General features: G+C 54.3%; 1 protein-coding gene across 1 annotated transcript in view; it reads right to left on the bottom strand.

The window, feature by feature from the left end:
• Positions 1–18,067, bottom strand: part of TLN1 (talin 1) — a 34,889-nt gene that overhangs the window by 13,594 nt on the left and 3,228 nt on the right. Inside the window, exons 2-32 of the mRNA XM_036403087.2 lie at positions 15,048–15,211; positions 12,733–12,830; positions 12,370–12,499; positions 11,985–12,137; positions 11,563–11,705; positions 11,032–11,159; positions 10,491–10,551; positions 10,116–10,220; positions 9,619–9,774; positions 9,279–9,380; positions 8,978–9,054; positions 8,649–8,829; positions 7,877–7,990; positions 7,440–7,548; positions 7,051–7,259; positions 6,835–6,933; positions 4,715–4,882; positions 4,161–4,455; positions 3,898–4,064; positions 3,408–3,536; positions 2,991–3,104; positions 2,669–2,782; positions 2,377–2,511; positions 2,106–2,234; positions 1,906–2,008; positions 1,626–1,834; positions 1,425–1,544; positions 1,069–1,266; positions 599–738; positions 402–495; positions 158–247 (exon numbers count right to left, since the gene is read on the bottom strand). Of these exons, the coding sequence (XP_036258980.1) occupies positions 158–247; positions 402–495; positions 599–738; positions 1,069–1,266; positions 1,425–1,544; positions 1,626–1,834; positions 1,906–2,008; positions 2,106–2,234; positions 2,377–2,511; positions 2,669–2,782; positions 2,991–3,104; positions 3,408–3,536; positions 3,898–4,064; positions 4,161–4,455; positions 4,715–4,882; positions 6,835–6,933; positions 7,051–7,259; positions 7,440–7,548; positions 7,877–7,990; positions 8,649–8,829; positions 8,978–9,054; positions 9,279–9,380; positions 9,619–9,774; positions 10,116–10,220; positions 10,491–10,551; positions 11,032–11,159; positions 11,563–11,705; positions 11,985–12,137; positions 12,370–12,499; positions 12,733–12,830; positions 15,048–15,177 (4,200 nt within the window). The 5' untranslated portion in view covers positions 15,178–15,211. The remainder of the gene's footprint in view (positions 1–157; positions 248–401; positions 496–598; positions 739–1,068; positions 1,267–1,424; positions 1,545–1,625; positions 1,835–1,905; positions 2,009–2,105; positions 2,235–2,376; positions 2,512–2,668; positions 2,783–2,990; positions 3,105–3,407; positions 3,537–3,897; positions 4,065–4,160; positions 4,456–4,714; positions 4,883–6,834; positions 6,934–7,050; positions 7,260–7,439; positions 7,549–7,876; positions 7,991–8,648; positions 8,830–8,977; positions 9,055–9,278; positions 9,381–9,618; positions 9,775–10,115; positions 10,221–10,490; positions 10,552–11,031; positions 11,160–11,562; positions 11,706–11,984; positions 12,138–12,369; positions 12,500–12,732; positions 12,831–15,047; positions 15,212–18,067) is intronic.

The raw sequence follows: 18,067 nt of genomic DNA, 5'->3' as shown, positions 1-18,067 counted from the left end.
CACACGCTGATTATGGAGACCGCCTCCAATTTCCACAGTGCTCCCAGGATCAGAGTTCACTGTGTTTCATTGGTAGGGGAGGAATCACCTTTCCCTTTGTTCATATATCCTTCCCAAGCCCTCCCTGTTCTTCCCTAAACCTCCATTCAGGGCTTACCTTGGAGTTCTCCATGACACTGTCAAGGCAGTTGAAGTAGGACATGTCATTGACAGTCTGGGTGGGGTTCTCCAACAATTCCTTCACTGTCTGCAGGGACACAGGTGTCACACCCAGAGGAAAGTTCTGCATCCTCCACCTGCAGCTCCTCTTCATTCCCTCCTAGTCCTTGCAGTGGGGTGCAGCTTCCCCCATACCCAACATCTCAACCCCTCCAGTGCCTTGTCAATATGTGGCTTCTTACCTCCAGCTCTCGCAGGGCATTGTCACACTCCTTTTGGCCTGGGGCCTGCTGGGTGCACATGGTGATCAGCTGGTTAATGCTGTCAGTCACAGCCCTGCCAGGGACACGGGAGAAAGATCCACAGATCAATGCATGCCCCACCACCCAGCCCCACTACTGTCTATGGCCAGCAGCTCTCAAGGAGCAGCTCCTCTTACCGTGCTGCTGCTGCCAGCTGATTTTTGAGGTTGGGGGCAGCAGGGTCAGCTGAGAGAGCCTTTGCAGCCAGCAGCAGCTTGCTGGAGGACATGGAAATGCTCTTCAAGTTCGACACTACCTGTGCCTGGTCCTCTTTATTCTGCAATAAGCCAAAATGAGTTTTCTGCAGCACCTTTTAAAGTCTACACCCACCCTGGGTCTTCTCTGGGGATTTTCAAGCTGAGCTAGTTCCCTTCATCCAACTTGTCCGCCAACAGCAAGGAAACATGAATTCTTGCTGAACTAACCTAAGCCACCTTCTCCCTGTTGCTGTGGTTTTGCACAGCTCCAGTCCTCATCTCCCTGGCTGCATTGGCCACAGCCACCCTAACCACCACTGTCTGGCCACTCTGTCTTTGATCAGCTACCTTCTCAGATATCCCAAATCTCTCCCTTCATTTAGGATACCCCAACAAGCATTTCCTCTCACCGGGGACTGGCTGGCCATCTCCACTCCTGCCTGCAGGAATTCATTGAAGTCATGTCCGAATTTGCCAGAGGACTTGGCCAGGTCTTGAGGGGTGCCACGCGACGCCTGAACCAGCTCATTGGCAGACTGATTGAGCCCTGCTGCTGCCTGGTTCAGCTGGCTCTGCGCCTCCTGGAAGCTCTTGGTGCTGGGAGGGAACTGGAAGGAAGGAGAGAGATTAGGAGAGGCAGAGATATGAGTGGAGATGGCAGATGAAAGTCTGGCACATGCTTGGGGATATGCAAGAGTGACCCGGCAGTTGGACCAGCCTGCATCGCCAGATTTTCCCCTTCCCCTCCTGCCCCAGCTCAGCTCACCGAATCTGAGAGCAGCCTCTTGCTGGCCTCTCCCACCATGCGGATGGCAGCGTCCACGTCCCGCTGCCCTGGCAGGCAGTTAACACAGCGGTTCAGGGCCTGCGACACTGCCTTGGCCACCTGCAGGGAAGCAAAGAGAGGTCACCACCTCCCAGCCAGACCCACACCCTTCCCACAGCCTGGGGTACCCCCTGTCCCCACCTGGGCCAGGCGCTGCTGGCTCTCTGGGTCCCCAGGTTTGGCCACTGCTTTCCGGGCCTCTTCAATGAGGTTGTTGGCTTTGTCCATGACATCACTGGCACACTCCAGCATGGCACTCTGTGCCTGCGGGTCGGAGGTGTTGGCTGCCACACCACGGGCAGCCTGGCTGAGTGAGCGCAGGGCCTGGGCCACTTCCCGGGCAGCAATTCCTGGGGGGATGGAGAGGTCAATGCCTGTCAGCTCAGTGCCCCTTCCCCCAGCCCTGTTGTGAGGCCAGTACCTGTGTAGTTCTCATTGCCCTGGGCCACTTCTCCCAAGAGGTGAGCAATGGCAGAGCTGACAGCTTTGGTGCTGTTCCCCAGGTCCTGGGCACACTTCTCCATCTGCAGGGGGCCAAGTTGGGACATGCTGGTGAGCTGCACCTTTGGCAACTCCACTGTCCCAGAGTCCACCCTGAGCCACCCTTCCCTGCACCCTCACCGTCTCTCCTGGAAGAGGCTTGAGTTTGCCATCACGGGCAGCAGCCTTGGCTTCCTGCAAGTCCCTCTCCAGGCTCTGCACCAGACCCAGTGCAGAGTCTATCTCCAGAGGTCCACACGCCTCCTGAGCCTGTGACAGAGCAGAAGGGAAGGTGAGCAGGTGACCACTGAGCCCACCTGGGCTGCAGCAGAGACCAGAACCTGCCACCAGGCTGTCCCCACCAGCTCTGCACAGCTGGTGTCTCACTGCAGGATGGGACTCAGCCTCTCACCTTCTGGGCTGCTGTGCGGAGCTCAGCCAGAGCTGCAGCCAAGTTCTTGGCACACTGGCTGAGCTGCATAGCAGAGGCTTGGTCCGTTATGGTGGGGACAGTGGCCTTGGCTGCAGCTACCATCTTCCCACCGGGCTGTTGGGCCAGAAAAAAAAGCAGTGAGAAGGGAACAAATAGGCAGCAACTCAGCTGCCTGTGTGCAGAAGATCTCCCAGTGTCTTAAAAGGGACAGGCACAGTAGGAAAGCTGTAATGCCAGAGCTGGCATGGGAGGCTCTGGGCAGCACAGGTACCTGCAGGAAGTTCTGGCTGGCAGCAATGAGAGCCAGCTGGGCACTGGGGCTATCAGGCTGGGACTGGCTTCCTCGCACACCTTGCACCAGCATCGGGATCTGCTCTGCCACCACCTGCCAGAGAATAGGGTCACTGGAGAGGATCACACATGGATTCAACCCAGGACCAGTGATCAAAAGACCAGCTCCTAGAGGACCTAAGTCAGAACCCCAGGGTCCAGTCTGACCACTGTGGTGGAGCAGGAAACACCAGCATAGCTAACGAGAGATGAGACAGGGAGAGGGAGCACAGGAGATGCTGGGATCAGGCCCAGGCCCTTACCTTGCAGCTCTGCACCAGCTGCTGCTGAGCAGCGGGGTTCTTGTTGGAGGAGGAGGCGTGCTGCGCGGCGGCGATGGTCTGCGTGGCCGAGGCGGCGGCCTGCTTGGCTGCGTGCTGGCACAGGGAGGCACAGGTTAACAATGGCAGTCTGTATTGAGCCCCCCCACCATGATCAGGGCCCAGATCCCCCAAACAACTTCTCCTGTGCCTACTCCTGTGGCACCCAAGCATTCCCAGTACCCCAAAACAACACAGTGCACACAATGGAAGAGAGATCTCTCTGTGATGCGGCATGGACACTGTACTTGAAAAGGACTTTAGCCCTCTGAAAAGAGGAGTTGTATGGGGGCTCCTGGACAGGCCTTGCTCACTGACTGTGCTTGCTTGCCCTTTGCAGATCTTTGCCCAGCATCTCACCTCCAGCTTGTGCACAAGCTTCTTCTTGATGGCGTTCTGGGCTGCAGCATTGGTTGCCATGCGGAGCCCTTCTGCTGCCTCACGCAGCCGCTGCTGCTGCTCCTCGCTGTCTGGGTGGGCTGCAGCTCCCTGGAGAAAACAGAAAACCCATCACACCTCTCATGGACCACAGAGTCACTTCTCCTCCTGGAGCAGCACCTCTGCTCTGGCCCCCACAAGACAGCCCTGTTTATAGTACTTGGGAGATGTTCACAGTCTCTCTGGAAGAGTCCAGCAGCAGGAGCAATAACAGCTCCTCTGCTATCACCCACAGCTTTCTGAAGCTCCTTCACAGGAGGAGCGCACACCACAGGTCCCTGGCTCGATGCAAGACCTTGCTCTGGGAGCTGCTGCTCAACCAGGGGCTGCTCGTCCCCTACACAGCACTGAGCCAATAACCCTGGACAGGGCTGAGGCCAAAGCCAGCATCTACCCTTCCCCACACACTGACCTTTGCAGCCTCCACCATCTTGGCAGTGGCATCAGCCAGGATCTTGGCTGCACTCAGAAGCTTGCGTGAATTCTCCAGGTCTGTCTCTCCCTCAGCATCAGCTTTGATAGCATTGACAAGGTCAGAGGTGGCCTGGGCCAGAATACGAGCCTGACGCACCATTTCCCCTGGAACAGAATGGAAGTGTGGCCTGTTAGGAAGTCCCAAGGGCTCTCTGATACCTCCCTACCCATTGTTCTCTGCCCTGGGTGTCACACTCTCACCTGCATCGCCCATGGAGCTGAATATATTCTCAGTGACGTTGAGGATGGTGTCAGTGGCCTGGTCGTAGCGCCCGATGGGCTGCCCACCCAAGGCATGCTGCTTGATGTGCTGCAGCAGGTCATTCAGGGCCTGGGTGACAGCCGTGGCTGCCACCCCCACCTGCTTCAGGAGCTGGTCATCACTGGTGGCTGCCTTAGAGGCCTCCACACAACCCTCAGCCGATTTGGCCACCAACTTGCCAGCCTCAATCAGCTGCTCCTGGCAAACTGGGGAGCTAATTGTGGGAGCCACAACCTGGAAGGGAGAACAAAGGCTGGGCAGCAAGGATTGTATGCTCCATGGAGGAGCTATCCCAAACTTCTGGTCCTCAAAGTAGATCATCATTGCCTGGGCACAGCGGCAGGGCCTCCAACAAGAGGCAGCCCACACTTCCTGTGCCAGATTCCCAATGCCCTGCCTTAGGACACGTGGTCCTGGCACACCTAGGACCCCACTGCAAAGCTGCCCCCCAGCTCACACCCATGCTAAGGCAGGGGTTAACCTTGCTGCTTACCTTGGTGCAGGCCACCAGCTGGGAGGTGGAGAGGGCGCACTGGGTGGCCGCTGCGATCACCTGTGTCTGCAGCGCGGCATCCTCTGTTTTCTGAGCCACATTCTTGGCTTTGAGCACCAGCGCAGCAGCAGCGTTGGCCACCGCCTTTGCCAGCTGCATAAGCATGTCCTGGGAGGGGACAGAAAGGGTCAACGAGGCAGCCATGGCAGTGGGAGCAGCCGCAGCCATCTGCAAGGCTCTCGTGAAATATTCAGATGGGAAATGTGAGCCCTCAGGGCCCTTTCATCCACTCTGTCCCAGCACCAGCAGCACTGAATAGCTGGAAAGGCTGGCAGCACCTTGATACCATCTCCACTGTTTTCTACAGCTGGCAGTGAGGCCGTAGCCTGGCCTTGAGCTGCAGCCTGCACTGCCATGAACACCACCCATAGGAGCTTGGGCAATACTCAGCATCACTGCAGTACCCGTTCCCCAGACAACCACCTGTCCCCAATTGTACCACAGCAAGAACCAGCTGCAAGGCACTGCTGGTACTTCCTGGATTTGATTGGGTTTGCAAACATTTAAACACAGTGAAAAGATGACAAACCCTTCCGGCCAAACAGCAGGCACAAGCCAGCCTTGGCACACCCACACCATGGGCAGCTGCCAGCAAGAGGCAAGTGGGACATGCTCCCATGCTGGCCACCTGCATTGCAGGTATGCCAGCTATTTTTATTTTCAATTCTAACTTGTTGGCTGACAAGACAGAATTCATCTCTGCTGTTATTCCTGAAGCTAAAAGAGAGGTGTGACAAGGCAACCAGCCTCCTCTCTCCTGGGTGGCAGGTATACAACTGTTGCCAGAGGCAACAGACAGGGATCAGCACACGGTGAACTGCTTTCCTGCAGGGCACCAGATATGACAGCATGCTGCAGCCTTCAGGATTAGCCCCTGTGGCACACTGCTGGTGAAAACTGGTAGCACCACTCCTAAATAGCAAAAATCCTGGTAGGCAGGGCAGGGCTCTCTGCCTACTGCAACTGCCAACCTCCTGCTGTGTGTGTGATCACAGCAAGCAGTGCTGCACCCCACAACAAGTAGCCACCAAACCAGAAGAGTCACAGCAACCCCTCGCCTCCTGCAAGCCAAGACTACTCCAACTGCAATCCATCACCTTGTGCGACAGGAGGAAAGACAGAGTGCATGCATCCAATTCAAGAGTCCCCAGACCACTGCATCTGAGCCCATCAAAGGAAGTACATACACTCGGGTCTGACAACTGTGAGGCAGAACATCCTGCTGCTTGACTGCAAATTGTCTTCCAGGTCCAAAATCTGACCTTTGGGAATATTCTATCCTGGCACTGCTGCATGGCCAAACATGGCTTTTTGCCCTGCTCCTAGCTTTTCTGCTCCCCTCGGATCTTTCAAGGCCTCTCTACTCAATTGAATCTGTGTGGCTGCCATGAACAGAAACCCCTTCTTTCTGGAGCATTTTGGTCTCTAATATGTCTGGATTGTCCTCCCCAGCACAGTGCTACCTCCTTTGTGCTGGCAGGAGCAATCATGCCAGCATGAAAGCCAGCTGGCAGTCAGCTCATCTAAAAAAAACTGCCATACAAGGCTCCACCCATACTGGGTCTCTGATGGGGACAGGCAGGCAGCTCCCACAGGCAGGGAGCAGCACGCAGGAACTGAGGTGGCTGCAAGGTGATCTCCAGAGCAGCACTTGCTCCAGCAGCAACCCGAGTGCATGGACTTCTGAGATCCAACCACCAGAAAAGCAGAATTTTGCAAGAGCCCCTCTCCAAAGATTTCAGATTATAGTTCCCAGAGGAGCCCCCTTCACACTGGAGATGGCAGGGACCACCAAGCCAAGCCAGGCCTGTTTTACCGTCTTTGGTTCAGAGGAAGGCAGGATCCAAGCACACTGGTTTTCTGGGATCTACATAGAATCCACAAGATAAGAGTTGTTATATCACTCTAGAGACAGAGATGGGCAATGGTCTGTCCCCTCCCTCACAAAGTCACCACTGGGCACTGGCGAACGTTCAGCTTGGGCTCCTCCTGTGAGGTCCTGTGCAAAGGCCAATAGTTTTACAGAGTGGCTGTCCTTGGTTGCTGCTGGGTGCACTCACCTGGAACCGGGGGTCAGTGTCACTCTCCCCTATCTGCTGCAGCAGCTCCCCGCTGGTTTGCCCCACCAGGCCAGCAGCCTGCAGGAGATTCTGGCGAGGCTGCAAGGAACAAGGCAAAACCGACACAAGGCTCATGAGCAAGCCTTAAAACTTCACTCAGTGGTTTCCCTTGGTTTCCCCCTTCCTCTCAGCCCCACAGCCCCCCCAGCTCCCCACCTCAGCGCTGGCAGGCTGTGCTGTTTTCAGCAGGTCTGAGACGGCGCTTGCCAGGTTCTTGGCTGCCTGCAGAAGCTGCCGCCCGTTCCCTCCCTCGTCCTCCATCAGCGCAGCCAGCAGCTTCACACCCTTAGACATCTCCGTCAGGTTGGAAGAGATGGTGGTGACAGCGCAGCCCACGGCGGTGTAGTCCGTGTCTGCTGGATCCCCTGCACAGGGAAGAGAGGAGTCAGGATGGGATGTGCTCCAAGTGATGCTACAAGAGCATCCCCACATCTGTCACTGATGTGGTTTTCCTTTCTGGGAGCAGAAGGAGTCTTTCAGCCAGACAAGAGAGACCAAACATTTTACTGAACTGGGGTATCCCTCTACCCCAACTCTCCATATACCTGCAGTGAGGTTGACGACTGAGGCCGTGCCAGCAGTGATGGCATCCACTTGGGAGTGGATTTCATGCTTTGACTCATCCATCTTGTTTTTGCGCCATGCTTTTGATGCCTGAGTGGGGAGAACAGGATCAGGAGAAGGTGGTAGAAGTGGTCAGTAGCTGCACACATGCTCATATAGAGAGATGCAAGGAAGAGGATAAAAAGAAAATAGTGGGAAGACTTGTAACCATCCAAATTCTCTAGACCACCCTGACCAAACAACATGACCAAGTATCCCCTCCATGTCTGCCCATAGAGTGGGATACAACCCCATCTCTTTTCAGGCAGCAGGTCTTCCCAGGAGCTGGTAACACTTCTTCTGGGAATGTCGCCAGCCTCACCCAGCCCAGCTTCCAGCAAGGCCCACCCCCAGCACCCCACCTTCACCCAGCACTCACAGCATCCTGCCCAAGAGGTGGCAAGGTCTCAAAGTCGTCCAGTGTGGCCTGGGCTGCATGCACAGCCTGCATGCTGGAGTTGATAGTGCCAGTCAGGGCTTGCTGGGCCGAGGTCTGCAACACAAAAGACAGAATGAGTGAGATATGCCAAAGGTTTGGAATCTAGGATTACATATTTGGCTCAAATGCTCTTCTGCAATATGCTGCTGATGGCACCGCTCTAGGTAGGTCTCCACAAAGCGGGGTGGACTTAGCAAAAAGGGAGTTTCCCCTCTGCAACTCCCACTGGAAAATGCCTCATCCCACCACGGTTACAACTAAGTCTCACAGTTAAGCAGCTCTCGGGGAGTGGGGAGAAGATGCTGTGAGATCCCACAAGGCTTTCACAGCAAGTGCCCACAACAGACTGCATGGGGTAAAAGAAATCGGCCTCCTCATGACCTTTTCCGAGTGTTCCTCCAACTGCATAGGAGTTGGGGGCACCAAAACATGGCGTTGGGCTCTGCTTCAAACCACAGACCTAGTGAGGCTGAAATGAGAGGCTGCAGTCCCTAGCCAGACTAAAGCGCTGGGATGTAGCTCAAGTTTGCAGAGGAGGTGCAGGTGGACACTGGCTCAGCCAGCCCAGCAAGCACACAAAGCCAGTGGCACAAAGCTCCTGCCCTTCACAGCAAGACAATTCTTGGTCATGGACCCAAACAGATTGGTCTACACGAGCCTGACAGTCACCTTTCAGAGTCTGTGCCCTATGGTGAGCACAAGAAGAGCTTACCAGGGGAGGCATGTGCCCTCGGTGCATCTGGCCACTGGTGATTTGCAGCTGAGGCTGTGGCATTGTGCCCACCTGGAAGTTTTCTGGCCCCCCAGCCCCTGTCCGCATGATGGCTGGCAGGGCCACTAAGCCCACCTCTGCCTTGCCTACATGGTTAAACTGCTGCTGCAGGAGTGTCGACCTGAAATGGAGAGAAATACCAGGTAAAGGAATGCCTACAGGCTCTGCGAGCATGGCAGCTCCTCCTCCTTGCTGTGCTGCAAGCTTTGCTGGAGCACACTCTCCATTCAACTTGTGTTTGGCAGCTGCCTTGCTCCTGGGAGACTTACTTCTTTGGAGACACAGAGTCTTCCAGCATGGTGGACTCCTCATCACCCTCCAGTCCAAAGTGGTCTTTGCTCTTTTTCTGCAAAGGGAAAGAGAAAATGATACCCCCAAGCCCTCCCCTTCTCCTGCAGCCCAGACACCATACCAGCTCACAAAAGGTGACCCAGGGCAGGGTCCCCCTGCCCTGTCTCCAGCTTTCCCAGCAGTACCATCAGCCAATGGCTGTTTGGAGGCAGCTGGAAGGCACATTCTGTATGCCTCTCTGGAGAGGGGCTATCAGTGCCCTTCTCAGCACAGCCTCACCTTTTTGAGGATGATATCGATGTAGCCAGCAATCAGCTGGGCAATCTGTTCCCCTTCTGTCGTCTGCACTGAGTAGTAACCATCCTGGTAATCTCCAAAATCCTGCAACAGCAGGGCACAGGGTAGCACTGGAGCAGGGCACTGGCAGCCATCCTGAGCCCCTCTGGTATGCACTAAGCACCTGAGCACCAGCCATCAAAGCAAGCACTGGGAGAGGCACCAGAGGAGGGCAAGGCTGTGCCACCATGGAGCAACAGCTGAGAGAGGGGCTGGAGTGAGAGCACTCCCCTACAGGGGTACCAGCGGGAAGGAGGCATGGGAGACCAGTGCTGGTCCTTACCAGGGTGAAGCTCTTGGGTGAGGCTGCCCAACGCTTGATGTTGGTCAGGCTCCACTCCTGAATCACTTCCTTGGTCTTCTCGTCCACGCGCATCACGCACTCCTTGGTGATCCCCAGCAGCCGTGGCACCAGCTTGTTCTTCCCCTTCATCTTCTCCTGCGGGCCATAACAGAAGGTCTGTGGCTATCCCCAGGATGGATCCACAAAGGCAGAGATATCTGAGGTCTGCCATAGCTACCAAAACACCTGCAAGGCCACACTTTCTAGTGGTGACAATTATCACAACTTGACGATGTTGAATATAACTTGACAATGAGAAAAAGCATGAACCAAGGAGTAGGAAGGCAGTGCACAGGGAAATGCAACAGGGGAGATGCAAAAAAAAAAACCCTGGAGCAACATAGGTTGAGGGGAAGCAGCTGGAGATACAACAGATGGATGCTGAAGAAGCAGAATTTTGGTGAGTCTGAAGTGGGACCAGGAGGCTGCTGCTGTACCTTGACCAAGAAGAAGGAGACCCCATAAGTCTTGAGGGAACGGGCAAGTTTCACATAGCGAACTTTGGCTTCGATCTCACTTATGTTCTGACATTGCTTGTGGGCCTGCAACAGCAAGACAGAACATTGCACCAGATCCACAGTCCTGCTTTACACCACTGCACAGCCCCTCCGAGCTCTCCCCACCCCACCAGCATCCCCTGCACCAGCTCTGATCTCTGAGACCTCAGGAGCTGCCTTGTCTGCCCACCTACAGCTCCTGCTCCTGTTTCTCACCCACCAGACCAGTGTGTGCTGCCTCCTCAGACAGGAGTGCCTCAGCCTTTAGTGAGGAGGAACAAAAAGTCCAGATCTCAACCTCCCCACTGCACATACCATGAAAATCTTGCGTTCTCCTTTCTGCTTGATGTACTCCTTGGGCAGGAAATCCTTGAGCCTGCCAAAAGACAGCCGAGTGAGTTGTTAGCAGCAGAGCCCAAAGCCAGTGTCTGTCCTTGATTATGAACAAGTCCAACTGAAAGCCACAGACAAGGGCATAAGCTGAAGTTTTTGGAAGCAGTAAGAATGTGGGAGAGATTGCTGCAGTTATGAAAGCTGTCCTTGGATTTTCCCTAGTTAAGAGTGGGGTAAAGGTGCTGATAATGCAGCCCTTTGTGTGGCATCAAGGCAGGCCAGGGGTTGGCTGTGGCCACCCCCACAGCAGCTGACTGCATGGCCCTATAGGGCTACCAGAGGATGGGGGGCTGGCAGCCCTCATAGCTGGTGTGGATCCCTATGCTTGGGCACTGTGCTGTGGGGGAGGAGAGGGGTTGCACCAGGGGGACTCCCAGAGCCCCACAAGGCAGTGTGGCACTGGGTGCTGCCAAGCTGCCTCAGCTGCCTCAAGACAAGCCCAGGGGCTCCTCAGGACACTCACTCCAGAAAGCCTGGCTTGTGCTTCTGCTCGTTGTATGGCCCAAACTGGATCTGGCACTGGTAGCCAGCAAACTCACAGGCTTTGTCAAAGGAGACAGGGTGGGAACCGTTCAGAATGTCGTCACGAGCCTGTTTGGGAACAGAAGACACCATTGTGGGCTGGGCAGCCACACAGTCCTGTCACTGCTCTCCTCCATATCAAGCACGACATGTTTTACAGACTTAAAAGAAGTGGTTCTGAAAAACAGGTGTATGTAGGACCAGGCTGTTCCCTACAGGCATCAAGTCTGGGAAAGGAACAGCAGCAGGATTTCAGGATAGTTCCTACCAGACAGAGCTGACATGGGATTCCCTGGGGAGCTCTGAAGTACACAAAGGACAGGGCTGGGATTGCCAGTGTTGGCTCTTAGCCAGGACATAGCTGGGTATCCCAAAGTACCTCCCTATCATGGCTCCTGACAAAACCTTCAGCCACCAGACTTGTCAGGGGCTGGCAGGAGGCAGTGGAACCAGGTGCTCTGGGAAGCTGTACCTGCACATAGAGCAGGTTGAGCTGCACAGGATCTCTCGAGTCCACGTTCTGATCAGAGTAGAAGAACTTGCGCCGCAGCAGCAGTGTTTCATTGTCATCGATGCCTTGTTCACGCAGGGTCCGGCCGTGATCCAGCCAGTTCACTGCAGACAATGCCAGGGTGTGAGCAGGGACAGGCACCAAGGCACAGCTGGTCCTGGCCCCGGGGCTGCTTATGCTGAATGAGGAATGGATGTCTGCCTGATGCATCCCAGCTCTCACCCATCTGCCCTGGGCCCACAGGCAGGAGATGTTCTAGGAAGTGTGGACACATGTTCCTTCATCCACATGTTTCTCTTCACACCCTCTTCCCCTCACAGGGGTCCCTACTCCACTCCCCCAAGGCCGTCGGAACAGGCTGACCCCATTCCCAGTACACCTACACTCATCATCTGTGTGCAACTTCTGTTTGAGCTTTTCCATCTTCTTCTCATCTCGCAGCAAGGTCTTGTCCTTCTTGAGGGTGCCAGTAACCTCTTCTTTCTTCTCTTCCATGATCTCCCGTACAAGTGAGTACTCATCATAGTTGGTGATGCCTGCAGGAGAGCAGAGAACCAAACTCAGAAGGACTGTTCTGCCAAACAGAGAGCATGGAGCAACGCAGGGGTGCAGAGCAGTATCCCCACCCTAGTGTCACACACCCCTCAGATACCCTGCTGCCAGGCCATCTGCCACAGAGCTGCTGCTGCTTCTCCCCCAGAAGCCCGTCAGATTCTGCCATTCTTTCCCCACCTCCCTTCTTCCCCCCTGTCACTGTCCTCTCCTCACCAATCCGGGCACATATTGTCATGAGCATGTCCGTGACAGTTTTGGAGTCATCCACCATCACCGTTTTCACTGTCCCATCCAGCATGCGGATCTTCAGGGGCCGCTGCTTCTTCTTGTACTCCATGGTATCCTGCAGGCACAGCGGAGCACAGCTACCAGCAGTGGCACCAGTGCAGGGCACCCACACCCCACAGTCAGGCAAACAGCTCCCCCCTGCCTGGTGCAATAGTGGGCTGACAGGGCGTGCTGTAGGGCACAACACAAGGCAGCACAGCACGCACCCACACCACCTCCCTGCCGTGAGCAAGACATCCAGCCACGGAGCGAAGGATGCAGCTGGAAGGATGTGGGATGGATACCTACCCCATTGCGAAGCATGTAATAGTCCAGAGCCTTCCCAGCCTCCAGCCAGATCCCTTTCTTTGGGTCTTCATCCGAGAGGAAGAGCCCAAAATCATTGGCTGAAAAACAGGTACAGTCTCTAACAGGGTAGTCCTGAGCAGCATAATGGCCACCATAATGTCACTCTGTGCCCAGGGATATGCACTGGTGCAAGCCAGTGTGTGAAGCACAGCAGCCCTGTGAAGGCTGGAGCTCAAACCTAATGACAAACAAACAAAGCTGGCACACAAAACCTCTGAGGTTTTACCACAGTTATCTGTGGAAAAAATCATCTACAGCATGCCTACGCAACATTGAACTTGGAACTGACAGACACAACAGAAGGAAGAGCTTGCAGTTGGGGCTGACAGCTCTCTGAAATCTTCAGTGCAATGTGTAGTAGTAGTGAAAGCAAGGTAGTAAAATGCTGGGGCATCACCAGGAAGGGTGCTGGGAACTGGTCTATAAAATCTAGGCAATCCACATTTAAGAGTACTCTCTGATGGTAGGGTCTGCATCTCCTCAGGACACAGTACAGTTTGAAAAGATACAGAGAGACAACCTGAATGATGGAACTTAGAGGAGCTGGGACTCCTTTTTTTGCTGAACAAGAACCAGCTCAAGGCTTACAAGGTCTCAGAGGTGGTGAGTAAATATCATTCACCAAATCCTGCTCCCTGAGGGTGGAGTGCCTGGTGAAAGGGCTGCTGCTGGAGCCTGGCCAGTGACTCCCCAGCTCAGACCTACAAGGACAGACCCGTTTTTATGTAGCAAGAGGCCAGGACCACGCCTGCCTTTGCCCTGGAAAGGTCCTTCTCCACCTCTGCAACAATCCTGCGCCGCAGGCTGTCTTGGTTGGCTATGTTTATAACTCGTCATCTTGTTGGCAGCTCTCTTTGGGGAGGGACAAATTCCTGAGCCGCCCTGCGCCTGCCTGGCTAACACTGCTGTTAAGATCCTACTTAACAGGGAGCAAAAAAAAATCATGAAAGCTTGCCATTTTATTTTTGAAGTAAAAAAAGAACAACAAAAAACCAAACTGTTTTCAAACCAAATTCCAAGAGGATAAATCCAAAGCACTGAAAACTGAGCAGCTTGCCCCAGATCCATGGGTTGGGTGGGGAGAGGCACTTCCTGAGACAGAGCAAGAGCAGAGCTGGAAACTTACACCAAAGCTCTCCCAGCCCAAAGGTGACAAAAAAACAGGGCAGCTCAATAAAGGAGCACGAGTGCCGCTGTGTAAGGACAGCAAAGAGAAGTAAAAGCTGCAAGGAACACATAGGAAAAGAAAGGCTGTGAGCAACTGAAAAGGAACGCAGGAATAAGAAGTTCCCTTTAAGGCCTTCCCCTTGCTGCTTTTTTTATAAACAGGCTGGCTCACACCCAGGAGCAGGAAATGCAATGCTCCTTCCAACACCACTATAGCCCTGCATATCCAAAGACATCCAGTCCCTTGCTGAAGCTAAAAGCCATAGTTTGCTGGACTGCTGACCAGCCGGGCATGGTGTAAGAAGGCATTTCCTTTCAACCTCAAGGAATGTGCTGCTCCCAGATGTCGCTGCACTCCCCCTCCTCTTCCCACGACTCTTGACCTCCACTTTGCTGTCTTTTCTCCATGGCACAGCCGCTTCTGGGGGTTGCAGGGACTCAGGAGAGCCCGTGAGACAGCGTCCCAGAGCTCCGACCCCCCATCCATGATGGGGACAGGCCACATCCGCGTGGGTGTGAGTCACATCATGAGCTCATGAGCCATAGACTAAATTGTGAGCCTAGCGGCAGCAAGAAAATACTGGAGCTGAGGCAGCCTAGAAAGGTAATGGAGCACCAGCAGAGGTCTGGCAGAGAGAGCTGCCAGTGGGATACAGACCCAGGGGAGATTATATATAGCCCAAGAAATCAAAAATTAACTCAAATGGTTTATTAATGTTTGCTATGACCCCTGCAACTGTTTAAACCCACATAGCCCTAGCTAGTGGTGATGAATGTAAGTAGGACAGAAGAGCAGAGACAGAAAGGGCAGGGGACTCAAACTACTTAAAGAGTTATTTAACTTCTCAATGTGGTTTCCTAACTTCTAAACACACAAACTTTCTTCTGGGCATTGAGGAGGGAGTCTGAGAAACTCAGACCCTCACATCAACTGGGCAAGAGGACTTGGACCCCACTCCCCCCACCCCACCACTTCTCTGGCAAAGTGCCAGAGAGGCACAGACAGAAAAGAAAAGGGAGACGAGAGAAATGCCAGGAGCTAAGCCAAGGCAGTCCTGGCATGGCAGCCAGTCCCACCATGGACTTACACTGTCCTAACTGTGCCTCAGGCACCCGCTCACGGATCATGCGGCAGGCGTCGTACACCATGGTGGAGGGCTCAAACTGCATCGTCTTCACCACATTGCCGATGCTGATCTTCAGCGAGAGGGCAACCATGGTGGCGGCTGGGCTGTCCCCACTCCGGCGTCACCTGCCAGAGGAGACAGACAGTGAGCTCTGACTGCTGGCCCCAAACAGTGTGCAGCGTGCTTGCTCCCTCCTCCTTTGGCAGCACCTGAAAGCCAGGATCCAGCTTCCAGTGGCAAGGAAGGGCTGCAGCCTGTGCCGGCGAGCCTGTGAGAGGTCCCACCTTCCAGACCCTGGGACCTGAGACCAGCACTGGGACCCCTACCTCCTTGTCCTAAGGTCCTAAAGCCAATTTTACTTGCCCTGTGGGAATGACAGCAGCTGGTACCCAAGAAAGATACTGCCAGAGAAAGGAAGTGACCATGAGGGAGCACACTAGATAAGCTGTGAGAGCATGATGGAAGGCGTTATAATTAAACCTGCCATGACACAGAAGCCACAAGAGGAAAACCAAGCTTTCACCCAGAGCAGGCAGGGCCCGGCCCCAGCTATCAGGACCCCTCGTGTCACCAGCAGACAGTGCTGAGCTGGTAGCCTGAGCACAGAGGGATGGAAAAGCCTGAAGCTGCACAGGGAGGCAAGATAAGGGCACCAGGCATTGAATTCACACATTAAATGCAATTACTCGGGAAAAGCACCACTCACACCCAAGATGTGCTCATGAGATCAGGGTCTGTGGCAGCAGATACCAACCCAAGGCACAGGACGATGCACAGGAGGGCAAGGGACCACCTGTGACAGGTATCACTGCATGGGCATACAAGAGCCACACCATGACATCTGAAAAAGGACTCAAGCAGGGTCCAGCTTGAAGGATCAGCTTCATAGAACAGAATCACAGAATCATCAGGGTTGGAAGATCACCTAGTCCAACCACTCACGTAGCACTACCACAGTAACCCCTAAATCATTAGATCATATCACCTAGCACCAGATCCAGATGCCTCTTAAACACCTCCAGGGATGGTGACTCCACCACCTCCCTGGGCAACCTACTCCAATGCCTCATCACCTTAACAGTGATTTTTTAAAATTTTTTTTTTGATATCTAATCTGAACCTTCCCTGTCTCAACTTAGGGCTATTTCCTCTTGTCCTCTCACTGCAGGCATGGCAGGAGAGACTGGCCCCCATCTCACTACAACCTCCTTTCAGGTAGTTGCAGAGCTCAGACTTAAAGGATTGCACAGAGCAACTTCTGAGGAAGCCTTCCTCAACAGAGCTCCAATACACCAGAGCTTTAATAACACCTAATCAGAACTGCAATATCTTTATTGCAGAGTAAAAGCTGAAAGAAGTAACTGAAGTAAAAGGTTACACCATACATAAGTGCCCCACTTGCCTGATGCAGCTTGTAAGGGCCTTTCCCTTCACAGATCTACTGTGAAACAGCTTTCAGCGCTTTCCTAGGTTGCCAAATGCCTCAGAGTCCCTCCCAAGTCCTTTGCTCCTGCCCCACTGCTCCATGCCCTCCTCAGAATTCCCTGTCCCTATCTGGCCCCAACCCAATGCTCTCCAGCAGGGACATGCCTTTTCCCCTCCCTGAGTGCCTGCTCATACAGAGCGAGTCCTCTGTTCTGCTGACCCAGGCTGCCTTGTCCTTAAACTCCAGTGATGGGAGGATGCAAGAGCACTGGTGGGATGCACATCTGCTTATTCTCTTTTAGATTCATTTGCTCCTACCAGACTTCCTATTATGGCTGTCAGGGAAAGCTGATCTTGCATCCTCAGCCTGGCCTGGGAAGGTTCTTGGGTAAAATCTGCTGGCAGCCTTCCTCGCAGTGCAGCAGCACTTGGTGAGTCTGTGCATCCCTGCCTGGCACTGCCAGCTCCAGTCCCCCTGGGAGGGGGTACACCAGCAGCAGGCTGCTCTCAAACACAGACCTGAGCAGCCTAGGGGCAGGATCCGTGTCCAGTTTTGGCCAGGAGCAAGTCACAGGGCAAGGGCTCTGCTCCTGCAGAGCCATAAAGCCACGCTGGTGGTGCAGGGTGGGAGGCAGGGACCAAGGAGCGTGCCGCCTCCGCCAGCACATGGAGCGGCTCCAGCTCTGCATTCCTGAGCCGTTCTGCAATGTTTCTGTGGAGGCCCGTGGCCCCCACTGTCTCCGCTGCTGAGGAATGAAATGCACTTCAGCGACGGAGCGACGGAGCCCATCGGCGGAGGGAAGGAGGTGGCAGAGGCACCCGCCCCTGCCATTGCCATCTATCCGGAAGCACTAGCAAAGCTGTGGAGCTGAACAAATGAGGAACACCCTGTCATGGAAAGGGTTTTCCAAGTATTTTATATGCAGGGCGGGCTGCTGCGGTCACCAGGCCAACTTCTCTACATCTAAAAATATTCTCAAATTGAGCATAAAGCTGCTTTCCATCCCTCTGCAGGAAAAGGAGAACATGCCACTGACAAGACAAGGTCAGAGACCACAGAGGAAAGAGTGGAGGACGTCAGACAGTAGAGAGGAACTGAGAGGAGCCAGGACATCTGCCACTAGTTCTGCATCCTCTTCTTGCCCTCACAAAGCCACCCAAAACCAGGCGTGCACCAGAGGCACCCCTTAGCACATCCTTCACAGGGGTCATTGTGCTTCCCAAGACCCCACAAGAAGATGACTGCTCAAACCTTCCCACTCCCAAACACAAAAAAATTACAGAGCTCAGAAGGGAAGATGCTGATGACATCAAGGAAAACCTCAGAAAAAAGGGAGATGGTTCACTTCAATTTCCATATTCTATGGAAAAAGTCAAGGCTCTAGCAGCTGAACTTTGTTCACAGCAGTGTCTAGAGTAGAAACATCCTCTGCTGCAAAAGGACACCTTCTCAAACTGGGGTGAGGTTTGCCAGCAAAACGTGGCAACTAATCACACAAGGTTTGCAAATCTGCTGCCCAGTGCGAGGGCATCAATGCAGGGCTTGGCCCCTATAG

Source organism: Molothrus ater, chromosome Z, assembly GCF_012460135.2.
Source record: "Molothrus ater isolate BHLD 08-10-18 breed brown headed cowbird chromosome Z, BPBGC_Mater_1.1, whole genome shotgun sequence".
NCBI lineage: Eukaryota > Metazoa > Chordata > Aves > Passeriformes > Icteridae > Molothrus > Molothrus ater.
The sequence above is the reverse complement of the archived record's forward strand: the minus strand, read 5'-3'. Positions and strand labels throughout refer to the sequence as shown.